General features: G+C 37.6%; 1 protein-coding gene across 13 annotated transcripts in view; it reads right to left on the bottom strand.

The window, feature by feature from the left end:
* Nucleotides 1-5,565: 5,565 nt before the first annotated feature.
* Nucleotides 5,566-21,707, bottom strand: part of RNF38 (ring finger protein 38) — a 139,371-nt gene continuing 123,229 nt past the window's right edge. For all 13 annotated transcript variants that reach the window (XM_059411314.1, XM_059411317.1, XM_059411313.1 and 10 more), the window contains 8 exons: nt 21,051-21,218; nt 19,620-19,790; nt 17,195-17,356; nt 16,331-16,437; nt 14,780-14,864; nt 13,098-13,219; nt 11,007-11,106; nt 5,566-9,027 (listed from right to left, as the gene is read on the bottom strand). In XM_059411314.1, coding sequence (XP_059267297.1) covers nt 8,965-9,027; nt 11,007-11,106; nt 13,098-13,219; nt 14,780-14,864; nt 16,331-16,437; nt 17,195-17,356; nt 19,620-19,790; nt 21,051-21,218 — 978 coding nt within the window. In that variant the 3' untranslated portion in view covers nt 5,566-8,964. The remainder of the gene's footprint in view (nt 9,028-11,006; nt 11,107-13,097; nt 13,220-14,779; nt 14,865-16,330; nt 16,438-17,194; nt 17,357-19,619; nt 19,791-21,050; nt 21,219-21,707) is intronic.

The raw sequence follows: 21,707 nt of genomic DNA, 5'->3' as shown, positions 1-21,707 counted from the left end.
ACTTGGTTGTGTACAATAGTGCCCTCTGGTGTGGATATCATGCATAAAAACTTATCTTTTATTAGCATGAAGGTAGTATTCTCAAATTACTCCTGCTTGCACACATGGAGGGGTGGAGCTGTCTGACTTAGGTTTTAGCTTGTTTAGGTTTTATGGGATGCAATATGTGACACTGGAGTATCAATGTACCTGGTATGGCTCCTTCAAGATGGTTAAAAATTCATTTGCCCCTATGTGTTGGAGAGCTGTACTTCTCTCAAAAGGGTCAGAGTGGGACCTACAGCTTATTATTTAAAATAAAGTTTATAAAACTATACATATAGAAAACTCAACAAATCATAAAGCACAACAAATTTCTCAATCATCAAGCACAGATCAACAAACAGAATTACTGATAGCCCGTATCATGCCCTCTGCATCTTCTGGTCTAACTGTAACCTCTAACGCCAAGGATAACCACTACCACGTTTTTTCATATAGCGTAGGTCCACTTCACTTGTTTTTGAACTTTCTGTAATTGGAATGTATACCTATATAGTTATGTATATAATATATATATGTGTATAGATATAATTGGAATAATTGGTATATATCCTTTTACATCTTATTCAATATATTGGAAGAGATACACCATGCTGCTGTGCATAGTTTTCATTCTCTTTGCTGTATTAAAATACCATTATATTGGGGCACCTGGGTGGCTCAGGGGGTTAAAGCCTCTGCCTTCAGCTCAGGTCATGATCTCAGGGTCCTGGGATCGAGCCCCATATCGGGCTCTCTGCTCAAGCAGGGAGCCTGCTTCCCCCCCTCTCTCTGCCTGCCTCTCTGCCTACTTGTGATCTCTGTCAAATAAAATCTTAAAAAAACAAACCATTATAAAACTCAATGACAAAAATTTGGGTTGTTTCCAGTTTGGAGTGATGAAAAGTTTGCTATGAATATTTTCATACATGGTTTTTCGTGCATGTGTTTGTTTCAGTATATTCAGACAATGGTGCATCAATCACAATTTCATAATATTTTCATTACTCCAAAAAAGAAACCCCACATTCTTTAGCTGTCACTCCCAGCTTCCCAACCCCTCAGCCCTGGTTAACCACTAATCCTATTGCTATAGATTTGCCTTTGACATTTCACATAAATGAATCACACAATATGGTCTGTTTTGTCTGGTTTCTTTTAGTTAACGATAGTCTTCTCAAGATTTATCAGATTTTGATTCAGCAAAAAACCATTATGGATCAAACTGTACATATGGAACAAGACACGGGTTAGAGACCTGTTCCTATTTATTGATTCCCCTTTAAAAAAACATTGCTAACTTCTCACTTACCCAACGATACATATATAGTTAACTTTCACAGTTAATGTATTTTCATGGATATGCTAGGGAGCCTCACTACTCTGAATCAATTTGTGAGAGCAACTGAGGTTTACTTCTGACTGTTGAAGATAAAATAATAGATCCCTCTAACATTTTCCGGGTCCAAAATATTTTAGTCATTGTTTTATGATAAATTCTGGAGTTTTGTGTTCATTTGTTGGAACAGATTCAAATAATTTCCTGAGATGGGACAAATCTGGTTTTTTCTAAGGTACCCATACAGCTGACCTCTATGCAGAGATGTGGGCCCTTCCATTCAGATGAACACAGAGACACCCAGGGGAGGAGATGTGAAGACCCACGTGCAGACAGAAGCAGAGACTGTGGAGTTACACACCTACAAGCCAAAGAACTCCCAAGAGGAGACACAGATTGCCCCTCAGAACCTCCACAGAAAACCAACCCTGAACTTGATGTTTGACTTCTGGCTTCCAGAACAGTGAGAGGATTTGTTCTAAGCCACCAGATTTGTTAACCTGTTTCAGCAGCCCTCGGAAACGGACACACTAGCTACCTAACTCCTGATTCTGAAGCTGCCTGGCAGAAACTGCTGCTCCATAGAGGCTTGTGGAGCACAGCCTTGGGGGCTGTGAATGCGCCTTAGGAAAGACCTCAATCTCTCATTTCGTGGGGGAAGAGAAATTGAACTTTTTTTTATTTTTATTTTTTAAGTAAGCTCTACACCCAATGCGGGGTTTGAACCCACTACCCTGAGATCAAGACTCACATGCTCTACCCACTGAGCCAAGCAGGTATCCCATTACTTTTTCCTTTCTGACCTGTCTCACGAAAGATCATTCAAATTTCTTTTTAGAAATTCTGGAATTAAGAGTAAATGCAATCTATTTTCCTCCTTACTAATATCAAAACAAGGGCAGTCTACGCCTGAATCGCCAGATAGCGTTACATTTTTCTCTTGGGAATGCTGGCCTTATTTTGGTACAATGGTCAAGGTTATTTTCCTCTGATTTAGCTTAAGCCCAGTATTAACATTGTCCAAAAGCAGAAGGGAGAAAAAGAACCAAGTAGAACACATGGATACCATATGCTTGCTCCATCAACACAAACATCAGTCTTTACTAGGGTAAATTTATATAGTCAGAAGCTTTATCTTACCTTATTTGTGGAACCCTTATTATAAGTGGTAACTACGAATAAGGTTGGATAATATAAAAATTATTCTTATCCAAACATGAAAGGACTGAGGTAAAAGGAAGAGAGAGGCCATCATACTACAAATCTCTTAAGCTTACTATTAAGGATGGACTGTGGGGAAGGGACTCCAACACTTAATAGGTTAAGAAAAAGCAGCTTGTGAACATGTTTACTAGACATATTGATGGGTACTGGCAGATGCAGGGCATTGGCTACAGGTCTTATTAAAACTCGCCACTACTGTTTCCATGGGTAGAGCAAGAATCAGATGTTTGAAGGGAAAGTGGTTTCCTTTTTACTTAACAATTCACTTCCCTTCATCTATAATGGGAAAACATCCATACTGATTCTACAGCACATTTTTGGACTTCAGACCATAAGATGACCTTCAATTTCCCTGGCTGTCACTATGTTTATTTTTCTTTCTTCAGTTTTTCTTATCCCTGTATTTCCCACTTGTCATTTTGGGAGGCAGAGAGGGACACATGAAAGACGTTCAGAGCATATGCACTGTAGGGCAACGTCAGTAGGAATCTACCCCCATCATCTCAATGTGGGTTGGAAGTTTCCTACTCCCAACTGTTCAGAATGCCCAACCCTCTGATTGGCAAATAATCTTTCAAATTGCCACGAATCCTGAAAGTGCTAAGCAAATGTCCGATTAAGGAATGTACTGAGAAGAAACTATTAGTGAATGTTATCAAGGCCTGCTATACATGTTCACAACAACTAAGGCAGCTTCTTATAAACTTACTATTTAAGTACTGAATATAGCAAAAGTTACATTCAACTATCCAGAATAAAACACTGCTAACCACACTATAGTTTATAAAGGTATGCAATGGTAGAATGTTAAGTGTTGAAGGTATCAGGAGTAATATTTCATTCTTTGGAAACCAGGTAACATGGCATTATCCCAGTCTAGACCTGTCCTGTTCAACGTAAAGGCCATCATCCACAGGTAACTACTTGAGCATTTCAGATGTGGCCAGTCCAGAGCTGTGCTATAAATCTGCACAATGGATTTCAAAGACTTGGTATGAGAAAACATAGAACACCTCATTAATTTTTATACTAATCACATACTGAAATACTTTGGGTAGGTTTGGTAGAATATATTAAAAATATTTCAACTGTTTCACTTTTTTTTTTTTTTAAGATTTTTAATTTATTTATTTGACAGAGATCACAAGTAGGCAGAGGCAGGCAGAGAGAGAGAGGAGGAAGCAAGCTCCCCACTGAGCAGAGAGCCCAATGTGCGGCTCAATCCCAGGACTCTGGGATCATGACCCGAGCAGAAGGCAGAGGCTTTAACCCACGGAGCCAGCCAGGCACCCCTTCCTTTTACTTTTTAATGTGGTAACTAAAAAAATCTTTAATTACAACTATGGCTCATTATATTTCTGACAGCAGTCTGTAGTAGTTCAATAACCTGTAACATACAAGAGACCTGAAACACTTAAGAGCAATGATCACAAACATTCACAAGAATTTTTTTCCTTTGGTACAAATCAGGTTTTGTGATCTATTAAGAAATAATGGTAGCCAGTGAGCTTTAACTGACACAACTGATAAATCCAAGGTTCAGTAGGTGACTTAAGAATTTAAGAAGAAAAAGATTTGTCCAAGGGGGGAATAAATGGGCAAAGATGAAGTCCTGATAGGAGTCTACACTGAACATCTTATTTAAAGGTCTCTGCTGCTCACAGGAAATCTGATTCCAGAGGCTTTCTAGGACAGCTCTTTTCCACCTAGTGACTCAGAACCCAGGTTGCCATCACCATGGCAGAGGGAAAGAGAACTGGATTTTAAGCGCGGCCACAGGGCCTGTGCTTCCTTAAAGACTTTCAAAGGTCTTTGGATTAGTGTAAAAATTACTGAGATACTTTGTTTCCTCAAACCAGGTCTTTGAAACCCAATGTATAAATGTACAGTACATCTCAATTTGGGTGTCCACATTTCAAACGCTCACATGGCTGTGCAGGCCTCCACCTTACTGCAGGTAGGGAGGCATTAGCGCCTGCATGCGTGTACAATGAGGGTAGCAAAGGCCTCTGCCATTTAAGACAGCACAAGTTTTGGATTTCTGGAAGCATTCAAAGTCCAAAACAAGCATTCTTTCCAGTATGCTGGGAAAATGAGAGAAACAATCAGGACTTGGTCATTTCACTGGATGCTTCTAATAGTTATGGTCTGAGCGTCAGAGGGCAGCCTCTTCTCTCAGGCCCTGAGAGAGGAAGAGGAGTGAAATCTATTCTTCAGCCTCCACTTTCTTTTGTTTTTAACTTTCCTTCTCAAGTAACATGGCTGGCATAGATATTAAGTACATGAGTTTTATTCCTTTTTGGTCAAAGGAAAGGGATTACACACACGTATGGAAAAGAACAGAAGCTCTTCTTCCCCATTATGTTGACAGGAAGTTGGACCTAAGCTGTAGCTAATGGTGACCAATTTGCCCAGTTATCTATTGTTATCTTATTTCCTGCATCTTATGGTTAATACATATAGAAAGAAATCTTGCTACCTACGATGTGACCCTACTGTTCAATAAGCCTATGCCACATGTGTGGCTATATTCAGCTATGTTGGCTTTCTTTTTTTTTTTTTTTTAAGATTTTATTTATTTGACAGACAGAGATCACAAGTAGGCAGAAAGGCAGGCAGAGAGAGAGGAGGAAGCAGGCTCCCTGCTGAGCAGAGAGCCCGACGTGGAGCTCCATCCCATGACCCTGGGATCATGACCCGAGCCAAAGGCAGAGGCTTTAACCCACTGAGCCACCCAGGCGCCCCTATCTTGGCTTTTTAAAGAATAGAATTCTGTTCTGTATATTATAATGCTAATTCTTTTTGTGTTTCTAGGATGATTAAAAATACAGTAAAAATCTGTATTATAGCCTAAGAATTAAATATAGGTGCAAATAGCTCAACAGGTCCATCTTCCTGCAGGAATTCCCCTACAACCCTCCCTTCAAGCACATACAACCCTACCCCTTCCCTAACACAGTAACACGAAACGCAACAAAATGTTTTAGGTGTACATCATACATTTATTACCAACAACCCTCTCAACTCCAAAATTGGGCACAGGGATTAAAAATAAAAATTCATTGCACTACTTAGTAAAGCATTACTAGTAACTTTCATAAAAAATGTACAAACTTTGTTAAAAATTTATCAAGCCTTCAAATGATTTGGTTACAGATATTTATAATACGTACATTTAAAACTATATGTTAACTGATACAATGGAATATGATTTGGGGAAATGACTCAGCAAATGATTCCAAAAAACACCCCTGTAAGCTTTCATAATCTGAAACAAATAGCAAAATGAGGTAACCAAATGTACCACAGGGGGGAAACTAGCTTTCTAATGAAGGCCTAAAGATATCTGTGAAAAATATTCTCTTTGAGTTGGTAGATCTCATTCAAAATACTAGAAGAGGCCCAATTTAAGAATCTTAATAAATCCCATTTCAGAGAGTGTATAAAATCTAAATATGCTTTCACATTTTCCAGATTTTGCTCAAAAAATTCAGGACAGAAAGTCCTAATGAGATCTTGATACCTGGAGGCCTTGACTTGTTTTTTGTCTTGTTCTTTGGGGATAGGGGATTGGGGGGGGGTGGCAGAAAAAAATTCAAAGATGATAATTCATGCAAAACAACACAAAATGAAAACCCCACAGCAGAGTTAAGGTGGTAAAGCCAATACTGTTTTAGGAGAAAAGAGGAAGAAGGCAACAAACCAACATCTGCCTGCTATCTGGTGCATCGCTCAAGATGACAACAGCTGGGCACGAAGCAACTATTCTTTCTTGTTAGCCATGAAGCTGCTCACTGTGGCTAGTCTGAGCTGGTTTAGAACACATGCATATATGCTCCTAATACACACTAACCACTTAATAAGCAAATCCGTACACATCTCCAAGGGCCCCATGCAAAGAAAGACATTCCCAGAGATCGGTCACAAAAGTGCAATATTACTTCAGGATTTTACCAAAATAGACCCTGCTGCCTCCTAAATTGCCAACTGCCTCTCAAAAATTTGCTGGAAAAGGGATATTATGACAAGAATTCATCGTCAGAGGGAGGGACAAAAGAGCTACTTTTCCTAGTCATTAGTACAATGTGCCTTGTTAATTAGGTATCTATATAAATTAGAAAAAGTGCTTTACTTGCATGCTTCAATAAAATGAATACTGAGTGTAGTAGTGTTATGTTAGATCTGTACAGATATAAATTTTTTGCAGCTATATAAAAGAGTATGTATAAGATGGGCTTTTGCCATTTTAAACATGATTTTTTATACTTAAAAAAAATAAAGATCAAACTATACGTGATTTGTAATGTAGCTGATTATTACGCCAATAATTTTGGTCTTCAACACACTTTTTATTCATCAGGAACAGGTGGGGAATATCCTAATGATTGAAAAGTAACATGTGCACTTTAGCACTGTTGAGATGTATTTCTGATGCACTGACAATTACTGGGGCAAACAGAAAGTATGCAAAATCCTATCTGTCTGACTAGATAGAGGCAACAGTGTCTTGAAAAGGGCAAAATTGTGCTTCTGTGAGGACTGACTTTACTGAACTCTAAGCTGGGATGAGCTTATAGAGACTTCAGGGAAGGCAAGTAGCATGGCAGTAACAAGTAGTTAACACTGTCTGAGTAGAAAACGGACACAGAGCCAACTGAAAGCTGAGTGAGGCTGGCAGCAAGTCATCACAGTTCTGACTGGGATTAGGCAGCTTGCATTACTGCAAACAAAGCAATGACCTCAACTGCAGGAAGAGGCAGACAAGGCTAAAGACAATGAAAGAATGAGAGAGGAACCAAAACACTGCTGGAAAAATGACTTTAAACAATCTAGATGATGTTCAATGGACCTATTAAAAAAAAAACCCACACAGCTATGTATTATTTCAGATCAACTAAATGAAGGTCAATTCCTGTTTTACAGCATTATTTTTTATACAAAAATCAAATCTTCATTTATACTGCAAGTATTCTGGACCTGTTATATTAAATTTTTCTCATTCAAACAAAATTTTTAAAAAGCAATAAAACATCAAAGCACATCAGGTCTAAGAATTCGAGCTGTCACAGCACTTGATCCATCCTGGAAACGAGGGTTTCCATGAGAAGCACATTTACTGAGGGAAGAACCAGACAACTTTCAGAATTGGAGGTTGGCAGGTGAATCAGTACAAACAAACAGAATTTCTTAAAAGAATTTAGTTGCCTATGAGCGCTTAACAAAGAATGTATCAAAAGTCAAGCTGGATTAGCTAACAGATTTTGTTCAGGTGGAAGTAAAGGAGGTAAGACAATGGGTCCTGCGATATTCTTCGAAATATATTACTCAAAAATCTTCAGAATAGACTACAAACCTAAACACTAAATAATAATAAAAAAAAAATCACAGGTAACTTCCTGTAAGAAACTTACTGGAAATGTAAAGGAAAAAACAAGAAAGTATCAACATTCAAATCACTGATTGAAATGCTAATATTGCTAACTGATGATGTATGATATTGCACCTTCTTTTTGGAAACAGTAAGTTGGAGATTAAAAAAAAATTTTTTTTTACAACAGAATCAAAACATCAGGTTCATGGAGTGAGAAATCTGTTACACTTTTTTTCTTAAGTGACCCACTTGGGACCACCAACAAAGAGAAGGTGACAGCTGCCTGAAGCAAAGGAAGAAGGCTTTTCTCATTCCATTCACTGGGAGGGAAGGGATGGAGTATTCAATGCTTATTCATTGATGCACCCTTAGCAATCAGTGTGCAACAGCAAACACAAGGGAAAAAACCAGTGTACAGTACTAGTGCTGTTTAAATAACACACCAGATTATACATTGCAGCATAATTAAAACTACACACACATTCTTGGTACATGCTGGTATATAGGATCTCATACACACGTTAGCTACCATGCCCTCACACAAGTAGTTGCGCACACTCTCTCTCACACACAGATACATTTATCACCAACAGTCATACGCTGCATTCATTTCCACTCACAGTTTCTGAAGGCTCTATATAAGGTAGATTGCTATATCATCTGGAGCTACCACTTTTTATAAAAGCACATGCTAAAAGATCACGTCCACTGTAATCTTGCAGCAACACTCGGAATGATCACACAAAAACCAGGGAATGTTAGTGCACACACAAAATTAAGCTAAAGAAAAAGTCTTTGGAGTTCCAATCACACGGTTAGTATAACAATCCCATAATTGTGAAGACTAATTGTAAGCTTTTATAGTTGATTAAGTCACACAGTGCAAAGAAAGGTCCATTGACCCTTTTGGTAAAGGGAGGGCTGGAAGCCACACAGATTAAGTTCAATGGATAGTCCGTATATACATGTGATGAGGAACACCCAAACTAAATTTGTGCTCTTAGGTTGGTCATTCTGAATCCCGATGCACTTCTGAAGCGTCAGCTCGGCAGATTGGGCAAGTACGATTTGCCTAAAACACAAAAGAGAAAATATGTCTGAACTGTGATTTTACAATGTAACATGTTAAACACAATGAGCTATTTTTATTTCCCACATAGTTTTTACATTATTTATTCCTTTAAAAAGATACAAAGCAATCATTTCATCTCTTAAAAAAAAAAAATACATTACAGGGGCACCTGGGTGGTTCAGTGAGTTAAAGTCTCTGCCCTCCGCTCAGGTCATGATCTCAGGGTCCTGGGATCAAGCCCTGCATCGGGCTCTCTGCTCAGCAGGGAGCCTGCCTCCCCCTCTCTCTCTGCCTACTTGTGATCTCTGCCAAATAAATAAATAAAATCTTAAAAAAAAATACACTACAAACTCAAAGACTTAGCAGCCGATGAATAACTGCTTTTTAATTATGTCTGTTTCAACATACAGACAAGATTACCTATCACCAGTTCAGAAAGACTTAGTAACTAGCTTAAAATGCCCTCTCAACAAATGGCACTACTTTTCTTTGAGTTGCCAAAGCCACAAAACTAAGTATCACCTGCTCTCTTTCTAAAACACTTTATTCATCCAATACTCCGGCTGTACATTGTAATAGTTCTCAAATCAGTTCTCTTCATCCAATTGCCAGTATTCCTTTTTGTTTAGCCCAGAACATCATCATTCCTTCTCAAAGTCTCTCAGAAATCTCTCTCCTTTCCATTCTCCAGTCATCTTCTTAAAATACAATCTCAGTCATAGGCTTCCACATCATTTCCAGGATTAAGTCCACACTCCTTCATGCACATTGTGACTTCACAATAAGCCAGTCACTGGCCCTATCTTTGAATATCTCTTCTCTTGCCACTCCTGAAATCAGCCATATACAATCTATTTTCTTATCAATCTCTGTTCTACACAGCAGGGCCATGCAATTAGAATACTTTTTTAAAAAGTTAAGACTCTGCCTTCTGGATCTGGCTTGAGCTAACTGGGCACCCTTCCACTGTGCTCATACAGAGGACTAATTCTGTTTTAACTCATCTGTCTTGCTCACCAAAATGTGACCTTATCTAAATCACTGGTCTTATCTCCTAATCAGAATACTCTTAAAAAAATAATAAAGTTGACCCTTTTAAAATTACTCTACTGCATCATATTTTTTTATTCTACCAGTACAAAATACGGAATTTGTGTCCTTTGGATTTTTCACACCTACAGAACAGAAAAATGATCAGGATTAAATATGAGCATTAGTGGGGGCGCCTGGGTGACTCAGTGGGTTGAGCCTCTGCCTTGGGCTCAAGTCATGATCTCAGGGTCCTGGGATCAAGCCTCGCATCAGGCTCTCTGCCTAGCAGGGAGCCTGCTTTCCCCTACCCCTGCCTGCCTCTCTGCCTACTTGTGATCTCTGTCAAATAAATAAATAAAATCATAAAAATCACAAATAAATAAATAAATGCACTGGTGGTTCATTTCCCATGTAAATCCGCCCCCCCCCCCCCCCCGCCCCGGCCAGACTTTTTATTTATTTACTTGACAGAGATCACAACTAGGCAGAAAGGCAGGCAGAGAGAGAGGAGGAAGCAGGCTCCCCGCTGAGCAGAGAGACCGATGCGGGGCTCAATCCCAGGACCCTGGAATCATGACCTAGGCCAAAGGCAGAGGCTTTAACCCACTGAGCACCCAGGTGCCCCATCCCATGTAAATTTCTAACAAAGGAAGTCCCTTCTAAACTCTTAGAGGAAACTGGCCCAACAAGTTCAGAACTCATCCTTATACATACCACTAGAAAGGATATACTAAGATTGAAGACAACCTATTTTTAAGGTTTGCACAGTTACTCCCACACTGATGACTCTAGTTAATTTTTACTGGCCTTTTCTATTTACAGAAATCACTGAAAATTTTGTCTCCTTATCCATCCTCCACCAGAACAAGGGACTTACTTTCCATAAAACTGTGGTCAACAAAAAAGAAAATTCAATGTTATTCTCTTCACAGATGCCATCACTTTACCTTAAGCCATTTGTCGACACACTTGGCATGGAACTCATGGTTACAGGGTAAAACTCTAAGTAGCTGCCTTGACTCAAAATCACACATGCATACTACACACCTAAAAAAAGCAAAAAAGATCATTTAACCATAAATCTAAGTGGTTTTCTATTTTGTTATGACTAATGAAACCTAAAAAACCATTTATCATCTCACTTTTCAAACTGTCACTTAAATTTCAAGACAAAATAATTTATCAATATCCTGAAAGAAATCATGATATTAAGACATTTAGAATGTTTCACTTTATGAAGAGATCAGCAAGAAAACTGGTTAAACATCCAAGCTAGTCTTAATACTGAAGACACTAGTAATACTCAACAAATGGTACTGAAACAATCGGATATCCGTATACAAAAGAATGAAGTTGGACCCCTACCTCACATGATATACAAAAATTAACTGAAAAGTAGAACAAAGGCCTAAATTAAGAGCTGAAAACTATTAAACTGCTAGAAGAAAACACAGAGGTAAATCTTCATGACCTTGGAATAAGCAATGGTTTAGCAGAAACACTACCAAAGCACAAGAAACAAAAAAAAGTAGATAAATCGAACATTAAAAAAAATTGTGCTTCAAAAGACACCATCAAGAAAATGCAAAGACAACTTACAAATTGGGAGGTATTTTTGAAAATCGTATCTTATAAGGGAACATCTTGTATGTAGAACATATAAATAATCTCTACAACTCAATAATAAAAATAAAACAATTTAAAAATGGAGAAAGGTTGTTAACAGACATTTCTCCAAAGAAAATACACAGGTAGCCAATAAGCATAGTAAAACAGTCCAACATCGTTAGCCATATGGGAAATGGAGATAAACTTAGTAAGATACCACCTCACTCCCACTAGGACAGCTAGAATCAAAACACAATAAGCACTGGAGAGGATATGGAGAAACTTTACATATTGCTAGTGGGAATGTAAAATGGTGTATCCACTTTGGAAAAAATTGGAAGTTTTCAAAAGGTTAAACAAAGACATCTGTCTCGCTCAGTCAGAACCCCTCTCAGTGGTTGTCAGTTTGAGTCCCATGTTGGGTGCAGAGACTACTTAAATAAATGAATAAACAAAAACTTTTTTAAAAAAGGTTAAACAAAGCTACCATATGATCTATTAGATACCCAAGAGGAATGAAAACATATCGACAGAAAAATTCTGTACACAAATGTTCATAGCAGTATTATTAATACTAATCAAAACATGAAAACAACCCAAACATCCCATCAACTGAGGAAGAGGATAAGCAATATTTGGTGTTATCCTTTTGACAGAATTTTATTTGGCCATAAAAAGGCATGAAGTACTGATACAAGGAACATAATGGACCTTGAACACATTATGCTAAGTTAAAGAAGCCATACATAAAAGAGCATATACTGTATGATCTCATTAATGTGAAATGTCCAGGACAGGCAGAGCTGCAGAGGTAAAAAAGTAAATTAGTGGAAAGCTATGCTGGAATAGATAGGGTTGGGGAAAAATGGAAAGTGGCTGCTAGAAGGTAAGAGGTTTCTTTCTGGTGTGAAGAAATAGTGGACTTTTGAATTTGAAGACTGCAAATTTGAAGGTCACAAAACTCTATGAATATATTAAAAACCACTGATTGCATACTTTGCATGTGAATTGTATCTCCATAAAGTTGTCCTTAAAGATACTATAATAAGGAGAATATTTATGTAAAAACCTCAACCTTTACATGTACAAGCTCTTCAATCTCATATAAAATATTTTGGAGTTAGAAACAGAAACCATAAAATTTCTAGGCAACCTAAAAATCTAGAACAGGACTGTTGAACAGAACTTTTAGAGACAGAAATGTTCTACATCTTCTAACAACAGACTCACTAGTTGAGTGCAATAAAGAAACTTAATTTTATTTAATTTAAACAACCTCACGTGACTAGTGGCTACCTTACTGAACAGGACAGACCTGGAGTATGCAATAGAGACTATTGATCTTTATCAAGTTATCTTTGACTCTCAAGCTTTTATTTTATAAAGGTAGAAAAGGAAATTTTCGAGTGATGTCGGAAAAATGTACTTACAAAGTCTGTTCTGACTGGTGATTGTTAGGATTGAACCGGTAAGAAGGAAGTTGTTCAATATCTGCTTTAGTCAGTCCTCGAGGCTTAGCCTCTCCCAGTCGCTCTGCCAGGTTTAACAGGGCCTAGAAAGGGAAAAAGGAGCCAATTTTCATCTCTCTTTGAGCCACCCAGGCATCCCAAAATATTTTTCTTATGTTGGGATGGTATCACTGTGTTTTCCACTGATGGGTACATGATCTATTCAACAAGGAGCTGTCCTCTTCAGCAACATTACTTATGACTTAATTTTAGTATACAATACCTAAAGGATAACCAACTCCTCTGCACAAAACTGACATCAGTGTAGAAACAAAACCAGGAAATTATTACAAAGCCCCTTTCTCTCTCGAGAAATCTGGAACTGGAGTCCAAAGGACAGTGCAGTGTGATTATAAGGTAGAAGGAAAATGACATAATAGCATTTTGAAAACTACAGAAGAATATAGTATTTGGCCTGATTTCTTCCATGTGTGTTTAAAAAAAAAAGAAGAAAAAAACCACCAAAGGTGCTTTAAGATTGTGTGTGTATGTTTGTCTATTCCCTATCCGTAGGTTCTATTCGCATTGTATAGAGACCAAGTAAAGCTGGAATGAGAAAGGTTCAACTAATATTTAAAAAAAAAAAAAGGTCACATTGTCACTTACAATCAACAATACAAAGTTGCCTTCCAACCCCTAAACTGCACCTCCCATTCGTAACCTCAAGTAATATATTATTTTATATATTATATATAAAATTATATAAGTATGGAAAATATAAGCTACTTGACCTGCTATCTTCTTTTATTCTGCCTTCTTCATGAACTACTGCGATCTTTTTTGCAGAACATCTTCTGTAAGCCCCCTGTGCACACCCGACACTACCACAAACCATTTGGCGATCAATTCCTGCTGATTCTAGTGTTAAGTCTCTCAAATTAAACCACTTTTAAAAACTTTAAGAATAAAGAAAAAAGTCTCTTAAGATCTACTCTTTTAGATTTACAGTTCCCATAGTTCAGAATTGCATGGTCCTATAATTTGCCCAACCTATTTAGTAAGTTTTCCTCCCACTAATGTCTAACCATTCCCATCTACTCCTTTATGCTACTAGCAGTTTTGACTCTTAAAGGTAGAATCTGATGCCATCAGAACCAAAACATTTAGCAGCTCCTTCCTCCCAACAGTGAAAATTATGTCTCTAGCAGGGCACACATACTCAACAGCCAGCTGAGATTTTCAATCAAATCTCTATTTTCTCCTTTTCACTTAAGCCACCAACTGCATGCCATGCCTCAAGAATATCCGGCACTTCCCTACCTCAATCTCATGCACGAAGCTGCTCTTTTTCCATCCGTTTGGAACCAGCTCAAACACTTATGCTTCCAAAAAATCTTTTCACACCAAATCACAATTCAATGTTTTGCCACTTACATTCTCTCAAAGGCATTTTATGGAACTCTAATATAGCACCAAGCCTATCTTCTTATCATAGCTGTGTGGTACATGTAGAAATATCCCAAGGATGCCAACCACTTTTCTGATATATTCATGTTGTGAAACATACAAAGGATTTATCAAATGCATGTTTAATTAGGTGACTGAGTAGAATACTTCTTATGCATATAACTCTACCCAAACAAACTCACAGTTTACCTACTAACCTCGTAATTTTCTACTTCTCCATCTTCCACGTCCAATTCAAAGCTGAAAGTTGGACCCACTGCAGGTGGCACTGGAAGCATTGATCTGCAGTGAAAACAACCAACACTAATATTGATACACTGGTACACTACTTCAATGAATAGAATGGGAAGAACAAGGTTAATGCTAAAAGAATAAAGAATGGTCAGTGTTAATCAGTGGCAACCCTTTAAAGAAAAGGACTTTACTAGCAATAAAACTGACATTAAAAAAATACAACTTACAAAAGCATAAAAAACATGAAATATTAGAGATTATAATTTAACGAAACATGTGCAAGACCTATATAATTAAAAACTAAAAATACTACCACCAGGAAGATTTTTTTAAATTAACAAATAGAGAAATACACTGTTATGCAGACTAGAAGATATCAATTCTCTTCCAAAATTGATCTATAAATTTAATGCAACCCCTACCAAAATCCCAGCAAACTGCATTTTAGTACAAACCGATTTGCTGATTTTCAACTTTACATGGATCATGTAAGACTTCAAATAATTTTAAGATCCAAGTTCTGATATTATCTGACTTTAAAGACTTCTAATACAGCTACAATTATCAAAATAGTGTGTGGTATAGGAGCCTTGCCCTCTGTATAAAAACATTTCCTAGTCTTCTTAGAAGGTAATTATAGACTTGAAACTGAATTCTGGCCAGTGGAAACTAGGCAGGAAGGCAGAGAGATCCATTTTCATTTTTGCTAGTTGGAGTGTTAGATATAATGGCTAGAACCCGAGGAGCCATCTTCATTCATGTAGAGAAAGCCAAAAAATTTTGAACATGGTAGAACCATTCCTTAATTATTGGGCCAACAATTTCTGAACTGCCCACTTCTGAACTTCACTACGTGAGAGACAAATTAAAAACTATCATGTGTAACACTTGGGCATCTGTTACAAACTTAATCCTAACAGTATTTCTAAGGCACAGAAATAACTTCTCTGACCTCTTTCCTTGGGAAAGCAGCAGCATCAAACATATGCGGGGCCCCTGGGTGCCTCAGTCAGTGAAGCATCTGCCTTCGGCTCAGGTCATGATCCCAGAGTCCTGGGATCAAGCCCCACAATGAGCTCTCTGCTTGGTGTGGAGTCTGCTTCTCCCTATTCCTCTGCCCCTCTCTGCTACATGCACATGCACACACGGGTGCTCTCTCTCTCAAATAAATAATAAAATCTTAATTTAAAAAGCTGGATATTCAAAGGTGGCTAGTGATGACAGCTGTAAGAGAGGCAAAATTGTAAACTTTTCTACTTTTTGATTTATTCTTTAAATCTTCTAACCTATTTTCTGGCTCACAAATTTCTTCCTCTCCCACTTCTCCCTTGTTCTTGGCTCTTCTCCTTATTCCACCCTTACACAGTCTCCCAGTCCAATCCCTTACCATTACATAAAAACAAATCTCTAACACACCCTCAATCATGTATCACGCAGAAGATATTCATAAGAGGAGGAGAACGTCAAGGCTATCAAAATTCAGAATTCACTACAATGAGAAAAACACAACTTACAACACATATGGTAGTAAGCTGGGATGATAGGGGGGAGGTGGTATTGGCTGCTGGGATCGATATCTACTACGTCCTGTGAGCCTCCGAGGCATAAATGGAGGATAAGGCTGTAGGGGAAAAAAGTTAAAACAATTTAAGATCACTCTACCTTTTTAACTACTTATTTTGCCTAATAGTCTCTCTTCTTTAAAAAACCTACAAAATTTCTTACTATTTAAGTAAGTTAACATTTGGTATTTATTAAATGTTAGCATAAATACAACTAGTTTAAAACATGCACTTAAGAGGTGCCTGGGTGGCTCAGTGGGTTAAAGCCTCTGCCTTCGGCTCAGGTCATGATCTCAAGATCCTGGGATCAAGCCCCGCATTGGGCTCTCTGCTCAGCAGGGAGCCTGCTTCTCCCTCTCCCTCTCTGCCTGCCTCTCTGCCTACTTGTGATCTCTGTCTGTCAAATAAATAAATAAAATCTTAAAAAAAAAAAATACACTTAAGTATATTCCTTAGTGATTGGGGCACCTGGGTGGCTCAGTCAGTCGGGCATTTGACTTGATTTTGGCTCAGGTCATGATTTCAGGGTAATGGGATTGAGTCCCGTACCAGGCTCTGAGCTTAGCATGGAGTCTGCTTGCCCCTTTCCCTATGCTCCCCTCTCCCTCACCACCCACTTTCACTTCCTCTCTAGATATAAATAAAATCTTTAAAAAAAAAAAAATACACTTAGGTGTAGTTTTAAATACAATTTTCCGACCAAACCCTTTCAAGAATACATTAAAAAAACTCTAAACAGGCAGAGTTATATAGAAACAGAACTCAGAACAAGTTATCAGAGCAAGTAATAGGTTAATAACAGGATTGAAAACTTACTACTCCGAAGGACACCTCCTGATGCAAAGGATCATGGGTTAGGAACTGCAAAGGAGCTGATGGAGGTAATGTTGGGGGATGGGCCGATGGAGGATAAGTAAAACCTCCTACTGGAAGATGTTCACCTAAGAGTTCCACTTCATTTTCTATCCTTTGCAGAGGCTGAGAGAGGAAAAGAGCAAACTAATATATTAATATACTGCCAGTGTTTAGACATATTATGTTTCATAATAATAAAAATTAACCTCCCCCAAACACCTTTAAGGTCATTTATTTCTTGATGTTTATACGAATCTAAATTTATACTTGTGGACATACAGACTACAGTAAAATCTCTGAAACGTCATTAAAACATTTCCAATAAACATTTTACTATTTGAAATGTCTCAAAAAAAGGAGACGGAAAGTAATTATATGGAAGTTAAAATTCCTTTTTAATCATAATACACTGATCTCACAAAATCTTCTGACACTTCAGACACTTTAACATATGAAACCGAGCATGTGTATATTTATAAATCAGAACCAGGACTAAATGAGTGGGATCAGATGGAGCAGGCATGATGCTGTATTAGAAGACTTATGGGCTTCAGTATTAGACTCTTGCTGTTGTCACTAATGAGCCATGTGGCTTTTATATAAATAACTTCATATGAATCTCATATTATCTAGAGGACTAAAAGGTTCACTGCCTACTTCAAAAGCATGCTATGAACACTGAGACAATGTAGGAAAGCGAAGCACACACTATGTTTCTTCTTGACAATAGCTTTACTGAGATATAATTCACATACTATAAAAAAAAAAAAATCACCCTGCTAAGGGGTACAATTCATTTAAGGGGTACAATAGATTTAAGTAGATTCACCGGAGTTCTATGACCTTCATCACTATCTAATTCCATAGCACTTTCATCCCTCCACCCCCCAACCTGTGCTCATTAGGAGTCCACTACCCCATTTTTCCAGTCCTCCCCAAGCCTTGGACAATTGCCAGTCTACCTTCCATTTCTACAGATTTGCCTATCCTGGAACATTTCATATGTTTGTGTCATTTGTGTCTGGCTTCTTTCACTTAGCATGTTTTCAAGGCTCATCATTTTGTAGTCTGTGTATCAGTACTTCACTCCTTTTTATAGCTGAAAAAGATTCACTGCTTCACTGCATCAGTTGATGGGACATTTGAACTCTTTCCACCTTTTGATGTTAGGAGTAATGCTACTATGAACACTTATGTACATATTTTTGTGTATCTGACTCCTTTAAGAACATGTATTCTTCAACGTTAGTCTAACTTCCTTCTGCAGTTAGACAATTATCAACACATTATTCACTATTCAAACAAAATTCCACTTTAGTTTGGTAGCTTATATATGCTTGAGAGAAATCCCAACTGCTGACACTATGACAACACAAGTGAACCTAAACTGCTGTGATCTGGCTACGTGATTGGACCTTTTAAAGGATACCAAACTCAAATATAAGTGATGGCAAAATTTTGTTTTAATCTTGAATTCTCAGGTACTTGAAGCTAAGATCATCCTGCCATCAATCCTGCCATGATTCTAATAAAGACTTCCTTATAGAAGTAGTTTTAACTTTTTGGATAAGCCCAACTTTTGTCCTAATTGGCTTCTATAGCGGTCAGAGGAGCATCCAGGTTAAGTTCTCCTCTACCTGAGACCCCGCATGGTGCATAAATCCTAGGTAAAGGATGGTTAAGGTTCCTCTAGGATACATGGTCAAGTTCCTTTCACAGGACTTAAAATCTTTTCCCCTAATCATTCTGTATGTTCTCTTTCCCATTCACCCTGAATGCCTGATAGTTTAGATGGTTAACTTGGCCTGTCCAAAAAACATCTGGGCCTCCTTCCTGTGCCCCTGTTCCACTGCTACAGTGCTTATACCTCCTCCAACCCCTCAAGAGAATATGCCTCTGAGCTAAATTCTAGTCCCAAGATGGATGACCTCATCTTTTCAACAGAATATAGAAGAAAAATGGGACTTCAAAAAAACCCAGAAAACAAATTTACTTTACTTGCCTAAATGAAAGTAATTATTATAGCAAGTATCAATAAACTATTTTATAATACTTTCATTTTCCACCATTTCAGAAATACATAAAAGGAAAAAACAACAGAATTTTTCTTCAGATTTACTTCCAGAAGGATTGCAGACATGAAGGAACAATTTTAAATTATACAAGAGACATATAAAAGAACTAGAAAAACTTAAGCAACCAAGATAATTTTAGGTAAACATATTTATATTAATTTGTGTAACTGTGAATTCCCTAATTCTTTTAAGAACCAGAAGAGTGCCTAAATTATAGTTTTTAAGTGGTAACAAATAACATCTATTAAATTAATCTGCCTCTTAGGTCTATACATTCTCTGAAAATTAAAGACAGAAGAGTAGATACCTACCGATCGTGACTGCTGTGTTTGGAAAGGGACAAACTGGCCAGGTGGTGGCAAATGAGGAGGATGATGGGGAGAAAGGTGAGGAGGATGTAAAAGAAATGGGTCACTAGAAATAAGGGGTGGGAACGCAGCATATGGTACTGGTAAGTGCTGAACTGAACATGCTTGAAGCATCTGTAAAAGAAACCATTATTTGTTATTAATATAAAACTAGTAATAATGTATTCTTAAAAATCTATACATTGAGATTGAAATGTCATTGCCATATCCTGCTCAAAATCATACCAAAATATCTTAATGACCTACACTGAAAATGAAACTATAGCATATTTTTGCATTTATCAGTAAAATACTAGTAATTATTCTGTATTTTATATAGTTCTGGCATATAAGTCAAAACACCCAACTTCCTCTTTAGCTTTTTGATACCTATGAAGTGGAGTGAAAAGTGTTGCACAGAAGAGGAGGCTCCTTCCTACTTGACTGAATAACCAGATATTACTGCTTTCCTGTCCAAGAACCTATCCTTTTCAATGTTACAGAAATTTTCTTATTTATGGAATTTTGATATTTACTAAGAGCCCAACCCACAGCTAAGTTCCTTATTAACATAATAAGGTTATGTTTCTCAATATTTTAGTCTGCTAATTTAGCACACTGATCCCATAATCCATTATTGAGAAACCAAGGTTAGGATAAATTAATAAATTAAAACTAGAGTTGGTATCTCTGTGTTCCTTTTAATCTCACATTCAAATAAAGATATTAGGATTATATTTAGTTTCAGGAAAATGCTTCATTGAAAACCTTAGTCAGACAAGTCATTTAAATTCTCTGGATTTCAGTGACCTCATTTGTGAAATAAGGAGGTTGGATTGGGGGTCGATGGATTAAAGGATAAAACATGAGCTTAAGAGGCAGAAGGAAGTGGGTGTGAATCACTGCTCTCTCATACTAACTGTCTCTGTGACATTAAGTCATTTGCAATTTCATCATCTAGAAAATGGGGATACCATTGTTACCACAGGCTTCCTACAGCGAGAAATAAGTAAGACCAAGCACTCAAAGTGCTTACAAAAACTTAAGTGCTGAGGCTATTACTGTTGATCACTAAAGTCTCTCAGACTAACTTACTAAGTAGTTCAATATTCTATGCTAGTACCCTAATCCAACCTTTATCAAGGTTTAATTATAAACAGTGCTGATACATGCTTTCTCTTCAGGATATTTAAATATGTATAATTTAATTTGAAAATACGCCAAGTTTTAAAGCTAACTTTATTAAATTGTTATTTTAAGTATGCTTTGAGACTCCTATTGCAATAAAATTGCATTTTTTACTTGAAAATGAAGAGCTTTTTCCAAAGAGCAGTCTCTTTAATTCTGTTTGCTTACAGAACACACTTAGCCATTCGAAGGGGATGGCAGACTTACTGGAGGAGGCACACTACAGACAGGGAGGTGCTGTCCACTGAAAACCACAGAGCATCCTGGGACCTGTTGTGTACTGCAAGCAGGGATGTGCTGGCCTGTGCAGAGTGGGATCCCATGTGGTGCCACTGTTGTTACTGTGTAAGAAACAGGGACAGTGCCCTGATGGAGCTAGTAGGAAAGAAAAATGCAACCTTAGAACTTCAGGTGTTTGAATAAGAAATCAACTATTAAAAATTAAAATATAGGCCTTTACAGTTTCCTCTCTTAGCTACACAGAGTTTCACAATGTACTTCTCCAATAGCTTCAACCAGAATATTCTTTATCACTGTATAGGACAGCTGACTGTTTCAAGAATAATATATAAAACCCACAGAACTAAGACACAACTTGACCCTCAAAGAGACTTCAAAAGTCCAGGAGAATAATGAACTGCTGTATTAACTCTTCTCATCTGCTTTATAGAGGAAACTTTTCTGAGGAAACTTGGAAACATGAAAGCTGTATCTTCTACTACCTAGCCACATCCAACAGGAAATTTTTTTAAAAATTTAAATCCAACTAGTACAACAACTTGAAGGAGAATTTAAAAAGTTAAATAATTTCCTTCTCTCTTGGCCAGTCTGATTCCTATCCTACCTGAGGCAAACAATTTTAAT

The sequence above is a fragment of the Mustela nigripes genome, chromosome 9 (genome assembly GCF_022355385.1).
Source record: "Mustela nigripes isolate SB6536 chromosome 9, MUSNIG.SB6536, whole genome shotgun sequence".
Classification (NCBI taxonomy): Eukaryota; Metazoa; Chordata; class Mammalia; order Carnivora; family Mustelidae; genus Mustela; species Mustela nigripes.
Note: the sequence above shows the minus strand (reverse complement) of the source record. Positions and strands in the feature narration are given on the sequence as shown.